This window comes from Moschus berezovskii, chromosome 5 (assembly GCF_049115385.1).
Source record: "Moschus berezovskii isolate FMDL1 chromosome 5, NW_MosBer_1.0, whole genome shotgun sequence".
Taxonomy (NCBI): domain Eukaryota; kingdom Metazoa; phylum Chordata; class Mammalia; order Artiodactyla; family Moschidae; genus Moschus; species Moschus berezovskii.
The window spans coordinates 114317150-114343436 of record NC_142464.1 but is presented as its reverse complement, the minus strand read 5'-3'; the positions used below and the strand labels follow the sequence as shown (position 1 = coordinate 114343436).

The 26287-nt window shown below is 46.3% G+C and overlaps 1 protein-coding gene across 1 annotated transcript in view; it reads right to left on the bottom strand.

Moving 5' to 3' along the window:
* Positions 1-25782, bottom strand: part of OTOP1 (otopetrin 1) — a 41231-nt gene extending 15449 nt beyond the window's left edge. Inside the window, exons 1-3 of the mRNA XM_055435108.2 lie at positions 25371-25782; positions 10882-11018; positions 4933-4991 (exon numbers count right to left, since the gene is read on the bottom strand). Of these exons, the coding sequence (XP_055291083.2) occupies positions 4933-4991; positions 10882-11018; positions 25371-25782 (608 nt within the window). The remainder of the gene's footprint in view (positions 1-4932; positions 4992-10881; positions 11019-25370) is intronic.
* Between the last annotated feature and the right edge of the window lie 505 nt (positions 25783-26287).

Below are 26287 nucleotides of genomic sequence, written 5' to 3'. Positions count from 1 at the left end.
TAAGAGAAAACATACTCTAATCTCCCCTGCCTCCGGACAGGTCATAAACTCTTTCCGTGTCTATCGGAATGTAACCGCAGGCTTATTGATTATTAACTGTGTGAACACCTAACACACGAATGATGGGGTTATTGTGATTGCATTTACCCTTCCTTTGTTTTATGTAAGTCTCAAGGAAATTGGGGTGGTGGGTTCGACGTACACATAGGGTATACAAGATTTTCAAAAATGGTGGTCGGGGTCCTTGGCTAAGAGGAGACTCTGCCTTGGGCCCGCCGGTATAATAAACTGCACTCCACTATCTGCATTGGTCCTTCTGAGTGAGTTTATTTCCTGGAATGTGTGGCCATAACATGGGGACTGTAGCTAAATGAGTGGCCAGCTCCCATCTGGAGGGAACGATCCCAACTCAGCCCTAGCTCTTTGCTGCCATGTACATTTTGGATTATCAAACCTTCCAATTTTTCTGGAGACATTTAACTCTGGGGACTTGCCTGGCTGTCCAGTGCTTAAGACTCCACATTTCCACTGTAGAGGGCACCAGTGTAGAGGGCATCAAGCAACTAAGATTCCATGTGCCATCCAGCATGACAAAAAGTTTTTATAAAATTTTTTTTTAAATCTAAAACCAAAATGTGATGAGTAACTCAAAAATGGTTAATGCTTTGCCCTATTAAAAAAAAAAAAAAAAACAGGCTAAATCAAGCCATGAGAATATCTAGTTCAAATTACATACTATCCAGTTTAGGAAAGAGGCCCAAGATAGGGAGGCTTGTCTCCAATAGCTCAACAAACAAGGTCAATGCAGGACCAGGCTCCAGTCCTTTGGAATTCCTTTAGATGAAAAACCTCGGTGGGAAATATCTGGGTATATGGCCTAGAGCAGCGTTATCCCAAAGAAGATAATGTAAGACACTGAGGTCATTTTTAATTTAAATTTAAAATTTTTTTTAAAATTAATTTTTAGTTTAAATTTAATTTTTAATTAAAAAGACACTTTTTAATTTTCCAGTAGTCACATTTAAAGAACAGTAAAAAGGAATAGGTGAAAATAATTTTAATGATATTTTTTGTTAACCCCAGTATATATAATATACTATGATGTCAACTAATCAAAAAGAAAGATTTCACCCAGTAAACCCAGGTGGGCACTGAGCCACTGTGATGCTGCGGAAATAGCACTGGATTAAAAGTCAGCATCCAGGTCCCGCCCAGCTATGCACAGGTGAGCTGCCTGACCTTGGACATTCACTTCCTTTCTCGGTTTCCTCACCTGCTAAGTAGGATCATGATTGTAGCTATTGTCCCAAACTGACAGGGCTATCATGAGACACTCTCATAAGTAACACGTGCAAAAGAAAGTGCTTTATGAACGGGAAAGCCCATTTTATTCAGCCAGGAGTTCCTGGTAGGACAAGTGGCCCAATATACATTTGTTGAGAACATCTCACCCTTTATCCCAACAATTCTACTTCCAGGAATTTAACTCAAGAAAATAATCAGAGGATAAGCAACAAGGTCCTACTATATAGCACAGGAAACTATATTCAATATCCTGTGATAAACTATAATGGAAAAGAATATGAAAAAGAATGTATATATAAGTATAACTGAATCATTGTGCTGTACAGCAGAAATTAACACAACACTGTAAATCAACTGTGTGGGGGGCAAGTCACTTCCGTTGTGTCCAACTCTTTGCGACCCTATGAACCATAGCCCACCAGGCTCCTCTGTCCAGGGGATTCTCCAGGCAAGAATACTGGAGTGGGTTGCCACACCCTCCTCTAGGGGATCTTCCGAACCCAGGGATTGAGCCTGAGTCTGTTCTATCTCCTGCATTGGCAGGTGGGTTCCTTACTGTTAGCACCACCCGGGAAGCCCATAAATCAGCTATACTTTAATAATATACATTTTTAAAAAAGAATCAGAGATGTTCAAAAGTATTTTTAACTGAAGATGTTCATCACAGTACTATTCATAATAATGACAAAAACTTTCAGACAAATTCGGTGTCCAGTGAGAGGTGTTATGGACTGGATTGGGTCCCTTCAGAATTTATATGTAGAAGCCCTAACTCTCAATGTGACTGTACTTGGAGAAGGTGTACAAGGAGGTGTGTGTGTCAGTCACTCAGCTGTGTCTGACTCTTTGCGACCCCATGGACTGTAGCCCACTCCCTGCCCATGGAATTCTCCAGGCAAGAATACTGGAGTGCATAACGATTCCCTTCTCCAGGGGATCTTTCCCTATCCAGGAATTTAACCTGGCTCTCTGGCATTGCAGGCAGATTCTTTACTGTCTGAGACACCTGGGAAGCCCATATAAGGAGGTAATTAAGATTAACTGAGGTCATAAGGGTGGGGGCCGGATCAAATAGCACTGGAATTCTTATAAGAAGAGGAAGAGACATCAGAGAGCTCTCTCCCCGTGCCCAGAGGAAAGGCCAGGTGAAGACATAGTGAAAATGCAGTGCCTGCAAGTCAGGAAGAGAGCCTCACCAGAAACCAACCTGCCAGTACCTTGACCTTGGATTTGGAGCCTCCAGAATTGTGAGAAGATACATTTCTGTTGTTTACGCCCCTGCTCCCCTGCAAAGCGTGTGGTACTCTACCATGGCAGCTCGGGACGAATACAACAGGGTTGTATAATTTGATTAACTATAGCAATGGCACTTTATGCAATCGGTAAAGACCATGGAGTAGAAAAAGCCAGGGGAAATGTTAATGACAAAATGAAAAGAAAAGGCAAGAAGAGCAGGACCACAACTGTAAAAAGAAAAAAATTTACCTATCTATTCACTGAAAAAACGATGGGAAGGAAACAGACCAAAATATGAATAGTAGTTACCTCTGGGCAGCAGCTATCTGAGTAAGCTCTGGCCACTATAACAAAACAACAGACATTTATTTCTCACAGTTCTAGAGGCTCAACGTCCAAGATCAAGGTGCCAGCAGACTTGGTTTCTGGTGAAGCCTGTCTTCTTGGCTTACAGATGGCTGCCTGTCACTGTGTCCTCATGGGTACACTCAGGGCAGGGGGTGCGAATCACGTGTCTATTTTCTATGTAGATATTAGTCCCATAAGGAGGGCTGTACCCTCATGACCTCATGACCTCATGACCTAATTACTTCCCAAAGGCACCACCAGGAAATACCCATCACCTTGGGGGTTAGGGCTCCAACACATGAATTTGACGGAGACACAGATATTCAGTCCCTAATGGTGGCATTATGGTGATTTTTAAATTCCACTGTGTCCTTACAAGTTTTATCAGGAAACAAACTACATTTTTTAAGAAGAATGTTATGGAGTAGACGCAGTGAAACTCATGCTCCAGAACAAAGTCAGCAAGCATTCTCCTCAGGCTGTGAGCCAAACCCAGCCTCACTGATGGAAAAAGGAGCAGGTGGCACACACACACCCGTCACTGCCCAGCACATGAAACAGGAGACACTGGATGGAAATCCCTGGCTGGCCACTTGCACTCTGGAGACCCAGGTAAGTCTCCTAACCTGCTCGAACCTGCTGCCACATCCATGTAATGCAGAGAAGAACAGTTACCATAGTTACCCTGACAGAGCCCAGATGAAACAGGAGGATGGATGCGGAAGTCTTTATCCTGCCCTAAGGGACAATTTGCTCTTGGCTAAGATCAAGTGTAGTCTGGGGGCTTCCCTGGGGGCTCAGTGGTAAAGAATCCACCTGCCACTGCAGGAGACGCAAGAGACACAGGTGGGTTACAGTACACGGGGTCAGGAAAAATCAGACACGACAGAGCAGCTGAACAAAGGGACAATTAAGACGGGAGCTAAAGAGCACTGCCAAGGCCACTGCTCGGGGCTGCACAGGGAGCAGACAGTCCACACACTCCTGCAATGAAGCTCAGGTGCCCAGGTACCTTGACCCACTACCTCTGCCTATCACCACTAGCGCCTGGCATCAGGCTTGGCACACAGTAGGAGCACAAAAGATGCCTCACTGTTGGATGAGCAGGTCCTTTTTGCATAATGAGTTTGGTGACAGTTATTTCTAGTCCATGGAATTCTCCAGGCCAGTATACTAGAGTGGATAGCCTTTCCCTTCTCCAGGGGATCTTCCCAACCCAGGTCTCCTGCATTACAGGTGGATTCTTTACCAGCTGAGCCACAAGGGAAGCCCAAGAATACTGGAGTGGATAGCCATCCCTTCTCCAGCGGATCTTCCCAAACCAGGAATCAAACCAGGGTCCCCTTTATTGCAGGTGGATTCTTTACCAACTGAGTATCTAGGAAGCCCTCTACTTCAATAAAATAGTTCCAACCAGTAAGTCACTTTCTTATGTAAGTCACTTTCTTAAATAGCAGTTTTCATTTCAAATGATACTGGGGGACTTTTCTTATGGACAGTTTATATGATGAGGGATCTTTCTAGAAAGCAAACAGTGACCCCTTGATGACTCTGTATGTGTGCACAGAGGCTTTCTTACCTGATAATCTTAGTTTGCATTTAGGTAACTCACCTCATTAGCCTACAGATTCTCTCCCTTGATCCTCACAATCATCTCAAGAGAAAGACGGACAGATATAATAATAGACCCAACACTCAGGGTCCTTATTCTGTGCCAGGAACAAGCTCTACATCAATTACTGCATTCAATCCCAGAGGCTGGCTATGCTATTATCCCCATTTTACAGATAAGGAAAACTGAGGCTCACAAAGGGGAAGTTTCTAAGACAGCAGAGGCAAAATTCAGGTCACATCACTGTACTTTTAGGGCTGTCCCAGAAGAGGCCAAAGGCAGAGGGTCCCCTCTCCAGGCCAAACTGAAGGCTTTGCTTGTCAGAATGGAGAAGAGAGTGGTTCTCATATTTTCAACCCAGGTAAGATGGCAGTGTTTGGCTTTGTTCAAACATTAAATTCAGCACGTAAGCGATTGCCCGCAATGTTTACCTTTCCAGTGTTTTGAAAGACTGGATGATATCCTTTGAGTGCCCCCAGAGAAAGTACACCTAAATGGAAACAAAGAAAATAAAGATGTATCAATGGGAAAGCCACCGCTATATCTGCACCATGAGAAGGTATACAACCTAAGGGAAAGATGTGGAAAGTGTTGGGCACGTTAGTGACCACCCCATCCAAAGATGACAAGTCATTTCTGGTGATGGTGCCATTCTCATGGGAAACAGTGCTCCGGGACTGCCGTGAGAATCGGAGGGAGGCCTCCAGGTTCAGGAGAAAATGGTAGCCTGCATGCTGTGGGGCGGGCCTTGGGGAGCAGCAGCCTGCCTGCCATGATGCCTGTTCACCTGTCTATGCCATCCTTATAGGGCTTCATTCGAGAAATAGCCACTGAACTGTCACTGCATCAGTGGCTGGAAACCAAATTTTGAGTGCTTTAAATGAAGAACAGAGGTGATTCAGGGTGGTCTTTTATTTCACTCGACAGTAAGGCCAGTGTATGCAGACCCTCAAGTTGTGAACTTTCAGAGACGCAAGCATGCATTCTCTCAACCTCAGTCAGTCAGTTCAGTGGCTCAGTCGTGTCCAACTCCTTGCGACCCCATGGACTGCAGCACGTCAGGCCTCCCTGTCCATCACCAACTCCTGGAGCTTGCTTAAACTCATGTCCATCGAGTCAGTGATGCCATCCAACCATCTTTCCTCTGTCATCTGCTTCTCCTGTCTTCAATCTTTCCCAGCATCAGGGTCTTTTCCAAGGAGTCAGGCGTGAGTGAAATCAGAGCTTCCCTCCGTCTCCTATTGCTGACAATCCTCCAGTCAGTAACTCTTCTCACCGGTCCACTCAGTGCCAGCCCCTGCGTGCCAGCTGCTGTACTATAATACTTTACTTTTCAAGGTATGTGTGCTGTATGCTCAGTTGCTCAGTCATGTCTGACTCTTCATGACCCCATGGACGGTAGCCTGACAGGTTCCTCTATGGGATTTTCCAAGCAAGAATACTGGAATGGGTTGCCATTTCCTCCTCCAGGGGATCGTCCCAACCCAGGGACGTCTCTTACGTCTCTTGCACTGGCAGATGGATTCTTTACCACTAGCGACACCTGGGAAGCCCCCGAGGTACTGTGCTGTAAGATTTTAAATGTTTTACTTTTGTATTTGTTTTTTTATGTATTATTTATGTAAAAAGTATTATAAACCTATTACAGTATAGTACTATATAGCTGGACTTGCCTAGTGGCTCAGTCGGTAAAGAATCCACCTGCAGTGTGGGAGATTTGGGATCGATACCTGGGTTGGGAAGATCACCTGGAGGAGAGCATGGCAACTCACTTCAGTATCCTTGCCTGAGAAAGTCCATGGACAGAGGAGCCTGACAGGCTGCAGTCCATGGGGTCGCAAAGAGTTGGACATGAATGATCGACTAAAGCACAGCACTACATATCTAACTGTGACAGATGGGTAACTAGGCTAACTTTATTGGACTTACAAAAAATTTGAATTACAAATGGACTCTCAGAGCAGAACTCATTCTTATGTAGGCGACTGTATACATATATGTACTATATTATATCTGTTGCCCAGGCCCCTGGCCACGCAGTCACTAGAAGCAACTCGGGATGCAGGCTAAATGTGGGGAGGCCGTATTGGACCCAAGTGCAAATCCCAGCTCCCTTGGCCTTGGGCAAGTCTGTTTTCCCATCTGTGAAATGCGGATGATGATGAAACTTACCTTGGTGGGTATTGTGAGCAGTGAAATAAGATAATCCACATCTACTTAGTACAGTGCCTGCAGTAGGTATGTTTTCAGTAAAAGCTCTCTGTTGTCAACTTACTCCTCTGTGTTATGCATAATCTGAGTTCCTAAAGCATTTGGAGCCTTATTATCAGATGGTAAAGAATCTGCCTGATGTGAAGGAGACATGGGTTCAATCGCTGGGTCGAGAAGATCCCCTGGAGAAGGGAATGGCAACCCACTCCAGAATTCTTGCCTAGAGAATTCCATAGACAGAGGAGCCTGACTGGCTACCATCCACGGGGTCACAAAGAGTCGGACACGACTGAGTGACTCCACACTTTAGACACAAACACACGTTGAGCACCTACTGCATGTCAAACACAGCGGGGCACTTCATAAATTTGTCTCAGCCTTCATTTTGAAAGTGAGTGCTATAAAAAATAATCAGAAGACACACACTCAAAAGTACACCACACATACTCTCTCATCCACATCATTTCACCTAAGATTTACTATCCTGCCCTGGAAAACAGTCAGGCATGATTCATGAAACATCTAACAACTTAAAAACAGAGACACAGAGAGCAGTGACTCCTGGTGAAGATGACACCCAGCCCAACAACAGGGAAGAGCTGAAGTAAATTTGTTTTTGTCTATGAATTCTAAGTCAGATGGCTACTTAGCTGATGCTTTGATAAAGACTACATAGCAGGGGCTTCCCTGGTGGCTCAGTGGTGGAAAGTCCGCCTATCAGTGAAGCTGACACAGGTTTGATCCCTGGTCCGGGAAGATCCCACATGCCAAGGAGCAACTGAGCCCATGCACTGCAACTACTGAGCTTGTGCTTTAGAGCCTGGGAACCGAAACTACTGAGCCCACGTGCCACAATGACTGAGGCCCGTGTGTCTGGGGCCTGTGCTCTGCAAAGAGAGAAGCCACTGCAGTGAGAAGCCCGCACCCCGCAAGAAGAGAGTAGCTTCCACTTGCCACCACTAGAGAAAGCCCACACAGTATAGCCAATAAATAAATATTTTTTTAAAAGCAGGGTCTGAAAAATATATTTGCACACATACGTTCACAGGAGCATTACTCACAATGGCCAAAAGATGGAAGCAACCCCAGGGTCTTCAGTGAATGAACAGATAAGAAATGTGGTCCATCCATAGAATGGAATAGTTTTCAGCCTCAAAAAGGAAGGAAATTCTGACACATCTACAACATGGATAAATCTTGGGGACATTATGCTAAGCAAAATGAGCCAGTCACAAAAGGACAAACCCTCTCTGTTTCTACTTGTCTGATTCAAAGAGACAGAAAGCTGAATGAGTGAGAAAGTTGAATGGCAGTTGCCCAGTGCTGGGAGTGGTAGAAATCAGGAGTTAGTTTCTAAAGGGGACAGAATTTTCTTTTTGCAAGATGAAAGAGTTGTGCTGACTGGTTGCATGACAATGTGAATATATTTAACACTGCTGAACCAAATAGATAAAAATGGCTAAGGCAGCAAATGTTATGGTTACCACAATTTAAAAATAAAAAGTCTGTTTTTAAGAGTAGTGTTCATTCTTCCATCATCTAATGTAGCAAATGCACACAGTCAGAAGCCAATAAGGATAGAAAAATTGATTAATTGACTGACTGACAAAATGTCTTAAATTAGGAAGGAAGAGATCCCCAAGCCACCAAGTAACAGAGTAATATTTTGAAAATGTACATCTTCCCAGGTCTTTCCTCTCCCCAGAACCTTCGATGGCTCCCCACTGCCCTTGTGGGGAAGTCTGCCCAGGTCTTTCCTCTCCCCAGAACCTTCGATGGCTCCCCACTGCCCTTGTGGGAAAGTCTGCCCAGGTCTTTCCTCTCCCCAGAACCTTCGATGGCTCCCCACTGCCCTTGTGGGAAAGTCTGCCCAGGTCTTTCCTCTGCCCAGAACCTTCGATGACTCCCCACTGCCCTTGTGGGAAAGTGGGCATTAGCCTCGACCAAGCACTCACTGCAATGTGCTAGGTACACATACTGCAACCTTAATTCCCCCAACAACCTCATGAAGGAGGCATTTCACAGATGAGACCGTGAGGCCCAGAGAAGTTAACACATTTGCTCAGAGTCACACTGCTGGTGTGAGGTAAAGCCAGAGTCCATGATTGTAAGCCCTACACCAAATCATGGCTCAGTCCAGGCCCATCGCCCTAGCTCGCCTCCCCCTAGAGCCCACACATCTCCTCCCCATTGTGTGGAGAGGCCGCACACCCCCAAATGTCCTCTGTTATGGTGTCTGACACACCACACCCCTCTTTCCTTGACAAACACCCCTCATCCCAAAACTAGTGAGAGGCCTCCCTGGTGCTCCCTCGTTACTGGGCGACTTTGTCGAAGCATCGAGCCCTGGTGCTGGCAGTATCTGTCTTGTTGATTGCCTCCTCCTTGACTGATTCGTCCACAGAGAACGGACCATGGCTTTTCACCTCTAGACTCAGGAGTACTGAACACAGGGCTTGTTGTGTGGGGGACGAAGGAAGGAAGAGATGGAGGCAGAAGGGAAGGAGGGAGGGCAGAAGGAAGTTCTTTCTGGTCCCCTAAGGCTTTCCACATTGTCACTGGAATCTCTAGAGGATTGTCCTCATGGGATGGGACACCCCTGGAATGAACTGCATTCATTTGCTGGCATTTCCAGAACAAAACACCATAGATTAGGTGGCTTAAAACAGCTGAAATTAATTTTCCCCCAGGTCTAGAAGCCAGAAGTCTGAGATCAAGATACTGGCAGGTTGGTTCTCTCCTTCCCTGTAGATGGCCACCTCCCTTCAGGGCCCTCACATTGCGGCTCTGTGTCCTCCGCTCCTCTTCTCATAAGGACACCGGTCCTGTAAGATTAGGGCCCACCCTAGTGACATCCAAGAAGGACCATAAAGAAGGCAGAAGGCTGAAGAATTGATGCTTTCAAACTGTGGTGCTGGATAAAACTCTTGAGAGTCCCTTGGGCTGCAACGAGATCAAACCAGTCAATCCTAAAGGAAATAAACTCTGAACATTCATTGGAAGGACTGAAGCTGAAGCTCCAATACTTTGGCCACCTGATGCAAAGAGCTGACTCATTTGAAAAGATCCTGATGCTGGGAAAGATGGAGGGCAGGAGGAGAAGGGGCAACAGAGGATGAGAAGGTTGGATGGCATCACCAACTCAACTGACATGAGTTTGAGCAACTCTGGGAGAGAGTAAAGGACAGGGAATCCTGGCACGCTGCAGCGCAGGGGGTCACAGAGAGTCGGACCTGACTCAGTGACTGAACAACAACATAAGAATGTGTGTGTGTGTGTATAGAGAATGAATGTATATATAAACAACTGAATCATTTCGCCGTACAGCAGAAATGAACACAACATCGTAAGGCAACTACACTGCAATTAAAAATAAGAATCCCGGCATCTTGGTTGTGACTTTGGGCAAGTCACTTGTCCCCTCTGTCCTCAGTGTGACGATCCACAGCTGTGCTTGTGGAGACGTTGAAAGCACTACACGCAGTGAAATGCAAAGCCCCAATAGAAACACTACTTGTTACTTTTGCTGTTATGTCAGCTCTGATAGCCATCACCAGGGATTTCGGCCAAGAATGGAAGCTATGCTGGAGACCCATCTCAGGTCTTCTTCAAACATGAGGTTTTTCTGATTCTAAGCTACAGATTTAAATTACCTATCAAGTCCTTCCTTCTTAGCCACACCAAGTTGACCAAGGTAGAGAAAGAAATTCTCGTACTTTTCTAAAGATTTTAATGCACAAGTAAGCAAACAAACCAAAAAAAAAAAAACAAACGTGTCTCAGTGACTCAGAGCAGAGACTGGAAGGGCACGAAGTTTTTGGGGGGATGATGAAGATGTTCTAAAATGGATTATAGGTATGGTTGTACAACCCTATGGATATACCAAGCCACCGAACTGTACAGTTTAAATCAGTGTGTTGTGTGGGATGTGAATTATATCTCAATAAAACTGTTAGTTAAAATTCCCCAAGCCTTTTCCCACGGGCTCCAGCCTGGCTGAATTTCCTGACTCTTCATCAGTGTAAGTTCTGCCCCTTAAGAACCCCACAAAAGTGGCCATGGGGACACAGTCCCACTGTACAGAGCAGGTGGCCCAAAGACCATCTTAGACACCCTGGGATACACTTGACGGACATCAAAGCAACATAAGCCAACAGTGTGTGGTTTACCTGCAACAGAGTGTGCGCCGCATGCGCAACCGGGAAAACTCCTTCAGTGGCCGATAAACATTCAGAAAAGCCAATGAAGTACCCAATTTTCAGGCATCCCAGGATGACGGTGATGACTGCAAACAATGTGATGCTACCTGAATGGGGGGGGGGCAGCAGAAACACACACATGGAGGTGTTAATATGCACTGATATCATTTCAAAACAAATATATTAAGCCCTCATATATAAACTCAAATGATTTTTGACAAGGGTCTCAACATGGCTCAACTGGTAAATGACATTTGTTTCAAAAACTGATTGCTGGGAAACTGGGTAACCACATGCAAAAGAATGAAGCTGGGACTTCCCTGGTGATCCAGTGGCTAAGCCTCTGTATTCCCAAAGCAGGGGGCCTGGGTTTGATCCCTGATCAGGGAACTAGATCCCACATACCGCATCTAATAAGACCCAGGGCAGCCAAATAAATGTGTGTGTGTGTCAGTTGTTCAATCGTTCGGTCCGACACTGTGACTCCATGTACTTAGCCCACCAGGGTCCTTGTCCATGGAATTCTCCAGGCAAGAATACTGAAGTGGGTAGCCATTCCCTTCTCTAGGGGATCTTCCCAACCCAAGGATCAAACCTGGGTCTCCCACATTGCAGGCAGATTCTTTACCATCTGAGCCACCAGGGAAGCCCAAATAAATAATTCTTTTTTAATGAAGCTGGATGCTCACCTTACAGCATATATAAAAATTAACTCAAAATGAAAAATGTTAATCTTTCAGTCATGAAAGATGTAGGAACCCAGGTTTCCTACATTGTAGGCAGAGTACCATCTGAGCCACCAGGGAATGAATCAAAGACTTATTCTAAAACCTAAAACTATAAAATTTTAGAAGAAAACATAGGAAAAAATCCTTATAATGTTGGGTTTGGCAATGATTTATTGGATATGACACCAAAAGCACAAGCCACAAAAGTAAAAAATAGTTACATTAGTTGTTCAGTTATGTCTGACTCTTTGCGACCCCACTGACTATAGAGTCCATGGAATTCTCCAGGCCAGAATAATGGAGTGGGTAGTCTTTCCCTTCTCCAGGGGATCTTCCCAACCTAGGGATCAAACCCAGGTCTCCTGCATTGCAAGTGGATTCTTTACCAGCTAAGCCACAGTGGAAGCCCACATTAAAATGAAAAAAAGATTAGGCATCAGAGGACACTATCAACCCACAGGATGAAAGAAAATATTCACAAATCACATATCTAATAAGGTGAGAGTATCCAGATTCTATGAAGAACTACAATTTAACCATTTTATTAAAAAAGCATTTTAAAAAAATAAGCACAGGACTAGAATAGACATTTCTCCAAAGAACATATGTAAATGGATATTTAACACATGAAAAAATACTCAACAGCACTAGCCATTAGGGAAAGGAAAATGAAAATCACTATGAAATGCCATCTCACGAGCATTAGGATGGCCAAAAAAGAAGAGAGAGATGAAGGACGGCAGGGGGAAGGAGAGGGGAAGGGGAGGGAGAGGAGGCGAGGAGGGAGGGAACAAAGACAGGAAAGGAGGGAGCGAGGGAGGAAAGATGGAGAACAGTAACAAGGATGTGGAGAAGCCGGAACCCTTATGCACCGGTGATGGGGACGCGAAATGGTGTAGCCCCTGTGGAAAGCAGTATGGCAGCTGCTCAGAAAATCAAAAACAGTAACTCCACATGGTCAAGCAATTCCACTTCTGGGTTTATACCAAAGGATCAAAAGCAGGGACACAAAGGGATACGTGGACACCCACGTTCACGGCAGCATCATTCACAAGAGCCTAAAGGAGGAAGCAACCCAAGCGTCTATCACTGGATGAACGGATAAAAATGTGGCGTGTCCATTCAGTGGAATATGACTCAGCTTTTAAAGGAAGGCCGTTGTGACACGTGATACCACCTGGATGAACCGTGAGGGCATCATGGAGCTCAAGATCCATAAGTGAAATAAGCCAGTCACAAAAAGACAAATGCTGTATGATTCCACTTACTCTTGGAGTAGTTGCATTCACAGGAACAAAAAGTAAAACAGTGCCTGCCAGGGGCTGGGTGGAGGAGGAAATTGGGAGTTCTTTAATGATACAAACTTCTAGTTTTACAAGATGAAAGAGTATTGAACATTAACTGTAATTAATTCACAAAAATGAATGTACTTAACACCACTGAACTGTACCTTTAAATAATTAAGCTGGTAAATTGTATGCTATGTTTATTTTATCACAATTTTTTAAAAAATTAATATATATAAAGCAAATTCCACTATTGGCCTCAGGAGCTAAAACTAGAAGAAAATATTATGACTTGTTTACCATTGTATGGGCCTCAGGCATATTCTGGGGTCTGATAAATGATGTACATTCAACAGAATTTGGGCAAAACCAAAGAAGTCCTCTAGAAGCTTTTCCCATGCAAAATGATCAATCTAAGAGTGTCATTGTTCTGCTCAAAATATCTCAGTTCTTTGATCCTAAAAGCCGGCTCGCTAAAGATTAAAAGTAAGGGGTATAAGGTATACAGGAACTTTCTGTACTATCTTTGCAACTTTTCTTTAAAATAGAAAGTTTACTTTTTAAGAATGAGAGGGACGTGTCTGTAGTCGTGGCATGTAAAGTGCTGGGCTAGTGACGTGGAGAAAGGAAATACTCCTTGATGGTATATCCAGCACAGTTGACAGCAAATGAAAACAAACAAAAACAGGCATATGAATAAGATTGGAAAGGAGCATGCAAAATTCATTTTAAAAAAGGGACTTGTAACCAAATGAAGAAATCAGCAAGAAAAGCATAATAACCATGGAGATTTGATCAAGGTCAAAGTCCTTAGTCCCTCTTCTGGGCCAACATCAGCCACCATTCATACATTCTCTCCCACGAAAGCAGGAAACCAGATCGTGTGTGACATGTATTATGACAAGAGAGACAGGAGGGCCTGGGCCATCACAGGGAGCTATAACATTACAGCTCTGGCCTAAGAAGCCTCCAGGGAGGAGTAATGCAATCGCCTGGCTCCTTTCCACTGCTCAAAGCCTTAGAGAAACAACTCTAAGTCACATTTTTTTTTTTTTCCAAATTCTGGAAAACCCCCAGTGAAATCAGAAACTTCGCAGGAGTGGAGATTCAATCCCAGGGCTTTGAAACAGTTTGACAAATGCATGGTTCCTTTTGATTACAAAGAGAAATGGCCACCTGAAGTGAGGCAGGCTGGTTGGGCGGCAAGGGCAGAGGCTGTAACTCTGGGGACCCGGCTATGTCACAGACAGAATGTGTGAGTTCGGACAGGTCATTTCCAAGCTCCCGGTCTTGGCTTTCCCATCTATAAAACAAGACTGGTCCACAGCCGTGGTTCTCCAGCTTGAGCCTGGGTCAGAATCACCTGGAGGACTTGTTAAAGCAAAGGGCACTGGGTCCCACCCCCAGAGTTTCTGATTCAATAGGTCTGGGGCGGGGTGCCCATATTTGCATCTGTAACAGGTTCTCAGGTAGAGCTTATGCTGTTGGCCTGGGACCCCACCTGGAGAATCACAGCTTTGGAACATCTCTGTCACTGACATTTCAAGAGTTGTGATAAGAACATCACATGCCTTCTCACTTCCTGCAGCCCTTCCTTCATCCATCCTCCCAACCATTTCTTTCTACAACAAATGTTTTAGGGACTCCTGCTATACACGAGGGGCTTCCCAGTTGGCACAGTGGTAAAGAATCTGCCTGCCAGTGCAGGAGACACAGGTAGACATGGGGTCAAGCCCTGGGTAGCGAAGATCCCCTGGAAGAGGAAATAGCACCCCACTCCAGTATTCTTGCCTAAGCAATTCCATGGACAGAGAAGCCTGGCGGGGTCAGGGGATCTATGAGGTCAAAAGGAATCAGACACGACTGTGCAACAGAGCACACACACACACACTATGCATGAGGCATTTTGCCAAGTGCTCAAAGGTAAACAAGATTACTGGAGAAACAAAAATACACACATAAAACGTTGCATAAATTGGGGTGTGCACAAAATATAGAGGGTAAGCCAGCACCAAACTTCTCATCTGCATCGTGCAAAATCAGAAGCCAGTGGACGAGTAGCTAGAGTCCACTGCAAGCAAAGGACTGCAGCTGAGAAACCCAATTCCCAGGTAAGACAGCAAACACTTGTCAGGGCAAAAGATAGAAAGATATTTGAAGATATGCCGAATATAATTATTTGACACCTCTTTGTTGTTCAAATAAGATCCAGGCACTTGGGATATAAAAACATCAATAAAACAAAGCATATATCCTTGGTGAGTTTAAGCTTCTAGTGGGGAAGACAGGAAAATAAGCAAATAAATGATAAACACAGAAGAAATGTCAGGAAGTGCCAAGTGCATGATGTTGACGATGGTGGTCAGAAAAGGATTCTCTGAGAAGGTGACAGCTGAACTGACAAAAAATGATGGGAGAACGATATCCACAAAGCTAACCTCGCAAAGGGCTTTAACCAAACAATCAGGAGCCCTCTTAGTGAGGCAAGACGAAGAGGAAAGGGAGAAACAATGAGCAATAAACTTGGCAACAGATTGAAGAGGTAGATGGATGTATAATGGAAGGAAAGAGAGAAGGAAGGGAGGGAGGGTGTAAATGGGTGGATGATGGATGGATGGATGGATAGATGGTGGATGATGGGTGATGGAAGGAGGGATGGATGGATAGATGGTGGATGATGGAAGGAGGGCTGGATGGATGGATGGTGGATGATGGATGATGGAAGGAGGGATGGATGGTGGGTGATGGACAGATGGAAGGATAGATGGTGGATGATGGATGGATGGAGAGATAGTGGATGATGGATGGATGGATGGATGGTAGATGATGGATGATGGAAGGAGGGATGGATGGATTATGGATGGATGGATGGTGGGTGATGGACAGATGGATGGATAGATAGTGGATGATGGAAGGAGGGATGGATGGATGGTGGGTGATGGACGGACGGATGGATGGATAGATGGTGGATGATGGGAGGAGGGATGGATGGATTATGGATGGATGGATGGTGGGTGATGGACGGATGAATGGATAGATAATGGATGATGGATGGATGGATGGTGGATGATGGATGGATGGATGATAGATGGTAGGTGATGGACGGATGGATGGATAGATGGTGGATGATGGATGATGGGAGGAGGGATGGATGGATAGATGGTGGATGATGGAAGGAGGGATGGATGGATAGATGGTGGATGATGGAAGGAGGGATGGATGGATAGATGGTGGATGATGGATGGATGGTGGATGACGGGTGGATGGATGGATAGATGGTGGATTATGGATGGTGGGTGATGGACAGATGGAAGGATAGATGGTGGATGATGGATGGATGGATAGATGGTGGATGATGGGTGGATGGATGGATAGATGGTGGATGATGGGTGGATGGATGGATAGATGGTGGATGATGGGTGGATGGATGGATAGATGGTGGATGGTGGATGATGGAAGGAGGGATGGATGGATTATGGGTGGATGCATGAGTGAATGGATGAATTGTCCATGTTAATAGAAATACGAACAAGATGACAGAAGTTATATCCAAATGGATGAAGATAAACTGTCTGGTAATGTGTAATTTACATGCTCTTTAAAGACTTGTGATACAGACTAAAGCTGGGGATGGACTGAGTGAGGAGCAGAATAACCTTTCAAAGTTCTCATGGTAAAGAGATGGGTACTAGGGGAAAAGAAGGACACAAACGCATTCTAAAGGTCTTCTCTCTTTGGAATAGAGAGGAATGGGAGGGTCTTGGAGTGGGAAGCAATGTGGTGAGAATGGAGTAATATGTATCTGATTATGAGAATGCGGAAAGGGAGGCTAGTCATTAATAGAGTAGAAAAACATGGTAGAACGTTCAAGTTCTCCAAAGAGCAGACACTGGAAAAGGCAAATGAGTCAACAATATGTAAAATAAATCATTATAATCATCCTAAAAAAAAAAAACAGAAACAACAAAATCCAGAATATAAATCATTACAATTAGAATGATCTAAGTCTCCCATTAATTAGTAAACAAAGGTGGGAATTCTGAACTAAAACCAAAACCTAACTATACGATCTTCACAGGAAACACACTTTTAACTGAGTGACAACAGTGGAAAAGCGGGAGGTGGACACAGGAAGAAGGCAACAAAACTAAAAGAAACGAGGCAGAGAAAGGTGAACATCAGACCACACGGGAGTTAAGATTCACTGTAAATACTTAGGATAAAGAATTCTTCCATCTTTATCGTTACATGTGAAAAAAAAATCATGTATGAGGAAGACATAATAATAAAATAATCCAAATAAAATCATGTTTGTTTTGTGTATTTAACTGCTACTTTAAAAGAAATCGAGTGAAAGCTTTCAGAACCAGACAGATCTAGCAGACACAGACAGGAATAGAGGAACTGAACCGCACAATTGACAGACTTGGTTTTACACCACCTTGCATACTGATAAAAAACCAACTATGCCATAAAAACACAGAACATAGAGTGTCATGGTAGGTACTAACTCGCTGGCTTCAAATCCATTTTCTACCACTTTATTATTGTTGATGACCTTGAGCAACTTTCTAACTTCTCTGTGCCTCCATTTCCTCATCTGTAAAATGTGGATAATAAGATCGACTATCTCCTAGGGATGTCCAGTTCAGTCACTCAGTCATGTCCAACTCTTTGTGACCCCAGGGATTGCAGCATGCCAGGCTTCCCTGGCCATCACCAACTCCCGGAGCTTGCTCAAAATCATGTCCATTGAGTCGGTGACGCCATCCAACCATCTCATCCTCTGTCATCCCCTTCTCCTCCCACCTTCAATCTCTCCCAACATCAGGGTCTTTTCCAATGAGTTGGCTCTTCCCATCAGGTGGTCAAAGTTTGGGAACTTCAGCTTCAGTCCTTCCAATGAATATTCAGGACTGATTTCCTGTAGGATTGACTGGTTGGATCTCCTTGCACTCCAAGGGACTCTCAAGAGTCTTCTCCAGCACCACAGTTCAAAAGCATCCATTTTTCGACTCTCAGCTTTCTTTACAGTCCAACTCTCACATCCATATGTGACTACTGGAAAAACCACAGCTTTGACTAGATGGACCTTTGTCAGCAAAGTAATGTCTCTGCTTTTAATAAGCCGTCTAGGTTGGTCATAGCTTTTCTTCCAAGAAGCAAGAGTCTTTTCACTTCACAGCTACAGTCACCATCTGCAGTGATTTTGGAGCCCCCCAAAAAATAAAGCCTCTCACTGCTTCCATTGTTTTCCCATCTGTTTGCTATGAAGTGATGGGACTTGATGGAATGATCTTAATTTTCTGAATGTTGAGTTTTAAGCCAAGTTTTTTACTCTCCTCTTTCACTTTTATCAACAGGCTCTTTTGTCCTTCCTTGCTTTCTGCCATAAGGGTGGTATTATCTGCATATCTGAGGTTATTGATCTTTCTCCCAGCAATCTTGATTCCAGCTTGTGCTTCATCCAGCCCAACATTTTGGATGGTGTACTCTGCATATAAGTTAAATAAGCAGGGTGACAATATACAGTATTGATGTACTCCTTTCCCGATTTGGAACCAGTCTTTGTTCCATGTCCGGTTCTAACTGTTGCTTCTTGATCTGCATACAGGCTTCTCAGGAGGCAGGTAAGATGGTCTGGTATTCCCATCTCTTGAAGAATTTTCCACAGTTTGTTGTGATCCACACAGTCAAAGGCTTTGGCGTAGTCAATAAAGCAGAAGTAGATGTTTTTCTGGAATGCTCTTGCTTTTTCAATGATCCAGCAAATGCTGGCAATTTGATCTCTGGTTCCTCTGTCTTTGCTAAATATATCTTGAACATCTGGAAGTTCTCAGTTCATGTACTGTTGAAGCCTAACTTGAAAGATTTTGAGCATTACCTTGCTAGCATCTGAAATGAGTGCAATTGTGCAGTAGTTTGAACATTCTTTGGCGTTGCCTTTCTTTGGGACTAGAATGAAAACTGACCTTTTCAGGTCCTGTGGCCACTGCTGAGTTTTCTAAATTTGCTGGCATATTGAGTACATCACTTTAACAGCATCATCTTTTAGGATTTGAAATAGTTCAGCTGGAATCCATTACCTCCACTAGTTTTGTTTGTAGTGATGCTTCCTAAGGCCCACTTGACTTCACATTCCAGGATGTCTGGCTCTAGGTGAGTGATCACACCATCGTGGTTATCTGGGTCATGAAGATTTTTTTGTACAGTTCTTCTGTGTATCCTTGCCACCTTTTCTTAATATCTTCTGCTTCTATCAGGTCCATACTATTTCTGTCCTTTATTGTGACCCTCTTTGCATGAAATGTTCCCTTGGTATTTCTAATTTTCTTGAAGAGATCTCTAGTCTTTCCCATTCTATTGTTTTCTTCTATTTCTTTGCACTGATTACTGAGGAAGGTTTTTTTATCTCTTATCTCACCTAGCCGTGTAGAGGAGATTAATAAGGTCAACTGTCTCCTAGAGGTGTGAAAGAGATTAAATGATTCATGACATGAAAGCACCCAGAACAGTGGCCCACAAATAAAAAAATTCTACGAACAGGATGTTATCGTCCTCATTATCATCACTTAACTAGGTAGAGCCAATTAGAAGGTTCCGAAGCCATATTACTTGAGAATAATCCTAAAATGTTTATGTTGGCAGAGGGGAGACCCCCTCCTCTGTGTTAGGGGCCAAGAGCCCTCCTAGGCATCTAGAATCTTGAACTGTAGACTCTTAGAGGTTGAAGGTACCACAGTGTTAGCTACATTCCCCATCTCACGCAAGGATGCTTCACACTGCATCATGACCAGCACCTGTCTGGTCTCCACCTGAACGTGCCCAGGGCTGGGAGGCTCACCCTTTACATCACCAGCTGCTGCTTCGATTAGAATACTCTTCCCCACATGGAACTTCAGGCAGCACCCCAGAACCACCATCCTCTTTCCTGGCAATTCTGCCATCATTCACTCATTCCTTCATCCATCCGTTCAACTACCCACTCATCCATTTGATGATTCAGTAAATATCAACTGGCACTCATTTCATGTAAGGCAGTGTGCCAGGGGCTCAGGTTATAATGGGAAACACATTCAAACAGGGTCTCTGCTTTGAAGAGCTCACCATCTGGTTAGATAAACAAACTGAATGATACAATTTCCTGCTTGAGAAGTACTAGGAAGAAAGTGAACAGGATGTTATAAGAATATACAACCTGGAAGACTCACCTGGTCTGAAGGCAACATGAAAGGCTTCCCTGAAAAAATGACTCTCATTTCCTAGGAAACCCCCTACCATCTCCACACCCTCTCTTTCCTGGACTGTCTGTACACCCGTTTCACTCCTCCTGGGGCCACCCTGTAGTGGCACCCATGTGATGCTCAACAGGGGACACTCCACTTGCAGCCTGACTTCCTTTCCAATCAGTGCCCAACCAGCATCAGCTTTTAAGGCAGCTGCATCGTAAGGCTGAAATTCTGACAGGAGGTTTATATTTTCTACTAGTGCAGAAATACCATCAAAAAAAAAGGAAACATGTGAGGGAATGTATGCAGTTAGGCAAGACTCTCTCACAGTGAGCCCAGGCTGAGCCTAGGAGATAGTTGCTCCCTTTCCTAGGGAAATCACTCAAAAACCGCTGCATCTTCACCTGCTCCAGAATTTTGCTGGGTGTCACTGTCATGATCAGTTCTCTATATTCTGTGTATTCTTTTAGCATTTTTTAAATTCAAGGTAGCCTCCCGAGACCCTACATATTCTCCCTATATATACATGTGTGCTCATTTGCTCGGTCATGTCTGATTCTTTGCAACTCCATGGACTGTAGCCCTCCAGGCTTCTCTGTCCAGGGGATGGGATTCTCCAGGCAAAAATATTGGAGTGGGTTGCCCTGCTCTCTTCCAGGGCATCAAACCCGAATCTCCTGCATTGCAGCAGATTCTTTACTGCTGAGCCACCAGGGAAGCCTCCCCGCATTGGGGTATCATCTTCCCCATTTAACAAGTGAGGAAATTGAGGCAGAAAATAAGGCTACATGCAGGGGGGTGGGGCGGAGAGCCCTTAGCCCTCATGCTCAGGCACCCCTCACTGTCTGCACCATCCTCAACCCTCTTGCAGCTCTCCATACAGGGGCCACGCCCTAGCTTCCTGCTGTCCCCAGAGCCCAGCCAGTGCCCCAGAGCTCGGTCCAGGCTGTTGAACCAAACCGGATCAAAGTTTCTGCCTAGCCACCACAAAAGGTGTCCCCATGCTGTGGGCTCTGTTATTCTCTGTGTGTTCCAATGATCCCTCTGCTGGCTGGAGGGGGCCGACGGCACATGGGAGTGAGGGATTCTGCCCTCTCTGTCACCCTCTAATATCACAAGGGCTCAGCCCTCTGCTCTTTCTCACTCTGAACGTTTCCGGTGACAGGGGCTCAACCCTCCCCCTGATGCCCTTTTAGTTTCTTGGTCCAGAAAATGAAGGTGATAACATCCACCTCAAGAACTGCTGTGAGACTGGAAATATTACACTAAATGAAAGAAGCTGATCACCAACATGACGTATTAGGTGATCCCATTCACTAAAATGTCCAAGCCAGGCAAATCTAGAGACAGAAAGTAGATTCATGGTTATCTGTTCCAGGGGTAGGTATGGGGTAAGGGCTCTCAGGGGGTAAGAGGTATCGGGGGATAAGAGCCAAAGGGCACATGCTTCTATTTGAAATGATAAAACGTTCTAAAAACTGACTGTGGTGATAGTTCCACATATCCCTGAACAGCCCACAACCCATCAGTTTGTGCGCTGTGTGTGTGTGACTGTGAGTGTGTGTGTGTCAGTCACTCAGTTGTGTCCGACTCTTTGCGACCCCATGGACTATAGCCTGCCAGGCTCCTCTGTCTATGGAATTCTCCAGACAATAATACTGGAGTGGGTTGCCATTCTCTTCTCCAGGGGATCTTCCCAGCCCACGGATCAAACCCACGTCTCCTGCATTGCAGGCAGATTCTTTAAATAGGTGAATTGTAGATTATGTGGACTATGTCTCAAGAGGACTATTGTTTAAGAAACAGGAGAAGAATTGCTGGGCACACTGACACATGCTCACTATACCCGCAGCAGGGACAGAAACTCAGGAAAACAAGGTGTGTCTGGAGAGACTGTGTCTGCAGAGGTCTGAGGTGATCAGATTGAGATGAGCATGCTTCCTGAGGAGGGAAACAACCTGAAGCCCAGCGCCATGTTCATGAACTTGCTGCATCCGCCCTGAAGTCAGCAGGATGGCCTGGAATCCCACAGGGACCCACCCTGACCGCTCCCTCCTTAGCCGCAACAGACACTGCCGCAGGGCTGCACGCTGGATTTTGCAACCCCTCCAAGCATCCTCCGGAGTTTCTGGCTGCACTGCCAGACTGTGGGCTCCCTGGGTTCAGAGCCAGTTGCATCCTTGGGTCCTGCAGCCTGCATCCCTTGCCTCTCTCTCCTCCTCTGCTTCCCTCCACCATCCCTGACAGGCCCCACCTCTCTTCACACAGCTGCTTGGAGCCATCTGTTTTCGCAACCTTCAATTTCTCACACATGGAGACGGCCTCTTTCTGAAATCCATCACTGTGTCCCAACCTTTATCTCTACAGCCACCTGTCCTGGGCATGTCTTACAGATGCACCTTGCTTTATTTGTAGCCCCTAACAGATAAGGACCACAGTACTCAGAGCAGACAGAGAGGCAATGTGCCATGTACACAGATGCACCTCATTCTAAGTAAAAAAGCACTTTGTAAGAATGTCTATATGTGTATAACTGTGTCACTTTGCTGTACAGCAGAGATTGGTGCAACACTGTAAATCAACTATACTTCAGTTTTAAAAAAAGAAAGAGAAAAAAAGAAGTAATGATAAGAGCTAATCAATCATTGTGCAGGAGAGGGCAGAGAGCAACCAATAAATCTTTTCCTAAGCCCTCTTTGCTAAAAAAAAAAAAAAAAAAAAAAACAGAAACGAAAGAAAGAATAAGGGGGGAGCACTTTGTAAAAATCTGATCTCATAAAAGGAGTAGATTTGGGAGTGACTGTTCACACACACAAAGAAAGTATCACCATGACAAACAACTGGGACAATACCTCTAGCCAGCATTCCGAATGCACGCAGTAAACATGGCTATTGGTCTATTGTTGTCATTGCCATGATTTTGCGTTAATAACACTTCTCTGGGCTTGAAACAGGCTAGAAACCAGGAAAAAGAAACCTCCCTTCACCACTGCAGTCCTTCAAGAGACTGAACAGGAACAGGACCTTGGTAATTAACAGGATGAAACAGCTACTCGTGGGGTTTTCCTGTCACTGCGAACCAGGGTTGGCATGAGATGTCCTGCTGCTGCAGGAACAGGACAGGAACAGGACCTTGGTAATTAACAGGATGAAACAGCTACTCGTGGGGTTTTCCTGTCACTGCGCACCAGGGTTGGCATGAGATGTCCTGCTGCTGCCACTTCTTCCAGAAGAAATCAGTCTCTTTACTCAGCAAATAGAGGATCTGATGAATAATTCATCCTTCCTGCTGATTTTTTATGATAGTCAATGATTTTTTGTTCCCAAAAAGTCTTCACTTTCTCATACGTAGTAGGTGAGACAGAATGTCTTCTGCTCAAAGAAATGTTTCACAGCTCATACCAAGACCCAAAAACTTTCTCTGGAAAACCTCAGGGTCCAGAATTCCACAGTCTGGCTCTTTGTCAGAGCTGCAGACTTCCAAGACCAACCAACACAGAAGCCAGGGCAGAGCTAAGTCAAACCTGTCTTTCCAGCTGGGATTCCAAGGAAAACCTCAGTCCCTACTTCAGCCGAAAGCACTTCCTTTGGCACTGTGGCCTCCTAGTGTACTTTTAGGACGATTAGGCTCTTGCTTCTTTAATAAACCACAGCTCATTTACAGGGGTAGACAGTGCTTCGCAAACCGCTTTCAGGTAACATCTCCCAGCTCCTTCCCTGAGAGGCAACCAGGATTCTTATTTTACTGATGAGGAAACTGGGACTCAGAAAGGCAAGGGTAACAGCGTTGAGTTATCGTGCCATGCCTTCAGAGTCAGCGCCACTTCCATCATCCACACGCCTCACCCAATAGTTCTGTTACTATGGTGCAACTTGCTGGTTGTCTGAACAGCCACACCATTTACTGACCACCTACTACGTGCTCCCTTGACGTTGCCTCTTTTATTCCAGCTCTGCCTGATGTCTAATGGACATCTCAGATGTAACACATCCACAGGAGGAGCCCTGATTCTGCTTTCCCACCCTACTCCTCCCTCTATCTTCCTAGTCTTGGGACATGGCAGCACCACCCACCCACTGACTTGAGACGCAGTGCTCAGAGTCTTCCTGTAAGGAGGGAAGAGAGAGGAAGAGCAGGGCGGGGGAGGGAGAGACAAGGAAGGAGGAGGGAGGGTGGACGAAAGAAAAGACGGGAGGAGGGAGAGTGGGGGAGGAAGAGAGAAAGGAAAGAAGGAAGCAGGGTGGACGGAAAAGGGAGGCGTGGAGGGGAAGGGAAGGGTTGGATGAGGGGAGAAGAAGAAGGGAAGAAAGAACAGAAGGAGGAAGGAGGAAGGAAGTGAGGGAAACAGCAAGGGAAGATTCTGCCACTACAGAGAAGGTCAAAAGCCTGTGTGTGATATTTTTGAGCCTAAGTCAACAGCCTCAAAGTAACATTCCATTCTTTCTGTTTGTTTGCTATGGCGCTGGAGTCACTGCCGTTTATAGGGTCACAAAACCATGAACCTCCCTGAAACAACCACTTCCAGAGCAGGAATTTGGGCCACCCTGGAATTGTGCGCAGTTTTTCCAAAGGCAAGATGAACTAGACGCAGTCCCTGAGCCTAAGAAACCTCAGGTCTCATCTGGATGATCAGGCTCATATCCAACTAGTCACAAGACAAGGCAGAAATTCACGAAGGCCAAAAGAGCTCTACACAGAGCCATGGTGACCCGTGGGAGTGAGGAGTAATTCCTGCCAAGTGTGTGGAGAAGGTGGCGCTGGGGCCCGTTCTTTGAAGGAATGACACTCTGTGATGGGAACCTAAAGCCTTTGAGACTGGAGCACAGAACGAGGACAAAGAAGATAAAACCAAAGAGTCGCCTGGGACCGGAGCAGAGAGAGCCTTGAACGCCAGGATAGGGAGTGTGGCCTCCGTCACGGGGGCAGTGGGACCACGGCAGGGCGTTAAAGAAGGAAAGGAAAGACGTGAATCGGTTTGTGTAACCGTAGCTCCGACGTCGGAATATAAGGCAAGGGCCTGAAGGCGGAGGGAGAGAGAAGAGAAGTGAAGCGAGGCGGGGGCGCAGGAAAGACGGACAGGAAGACGGAGGCAGAAAAGACTAAAGCAGAGAGGCGGGGGGAGCGAGGCGCGGAGGCGCCGCGGGGCTGCAGCCGGCGGGCGAGCAGGCTGCTTAGCGGTGCGCCCGGCCGCCGGTTTGCCGCGTCGGGGACTCACCGCGGAGCCAGCGCGCGCCGGCGTACGCGTCCTTGAGGCGGATGAGGCGGCGGTGCGCGGAGCTGCGGCGCACGTACCACAGCATCCAGAGCAGCTGCAGCAGCATGAGCGCCGTGAGGAAGCACAGCAGGTCCCTCTTACCCACGCCCGAGGCGTGCACGGCCCAGGCCAGCAGGAACAGCAGCCCCGCCACGAACACGTTCAGCGCGTACTGGCTGCTCAGGGCCTCGGCCAGCTTCTGCGGGAAGCTCTCGCGGACCGCGCCCCGCCGAGGCGCCGGGGAGCCCGGGGAGCCCGGGAACCCCGGAGCCAAGAACGGGGGCGGCGGGCGGGCCGCGGGCCAGGGCGAGCCCCTCTCCGAGTCGCTCGGAGCCGCCAAGGGAGCGGCAGGCACCCCTTGACCCTCGGGCATCACTGAGTCGCCCTCACCTAGTCTAGCCTCGGGGACGGCTGCGACCTGCGCCCTACCCGCTGCTCCCGTCCTCCCCTGCCCTAGCCCCGAGGGGCCTCGGCCGACCAGCCCCCTTGTCCTGATCACCCGCGGACACCTGGTCTCCCGACTTCTGCCCACTGCCCTCGGTCAAGACGCTCACCCAATCCACTTACCACGTCCGCACCCCGCTGACCCCAGCTTCTTCGCGCTCCCTTATGCACACTGCCCACTTCTCCCTCTGCAAGGTCCGGGGCAACCCTTCCCAGCACCCTGGAACCACGCGGGGCCCCCGATGCCTCGGTTGGGCACCAGCCCTGCCCCGACCGCCGCGCGTCCTCCCGCTCCCCAGCCCAGAGCGTCCGAACCCGCCTGCTGTCCGCTGCTCTGTTGTCCCCTGAGCCGACGCCGGCTGACCCAGCCCTGCCCGGGCGATAGGTGGCTCCCGGGAGTTGGGGTGCGGGGGAGCAAGGGGTTGTCCGAGCCG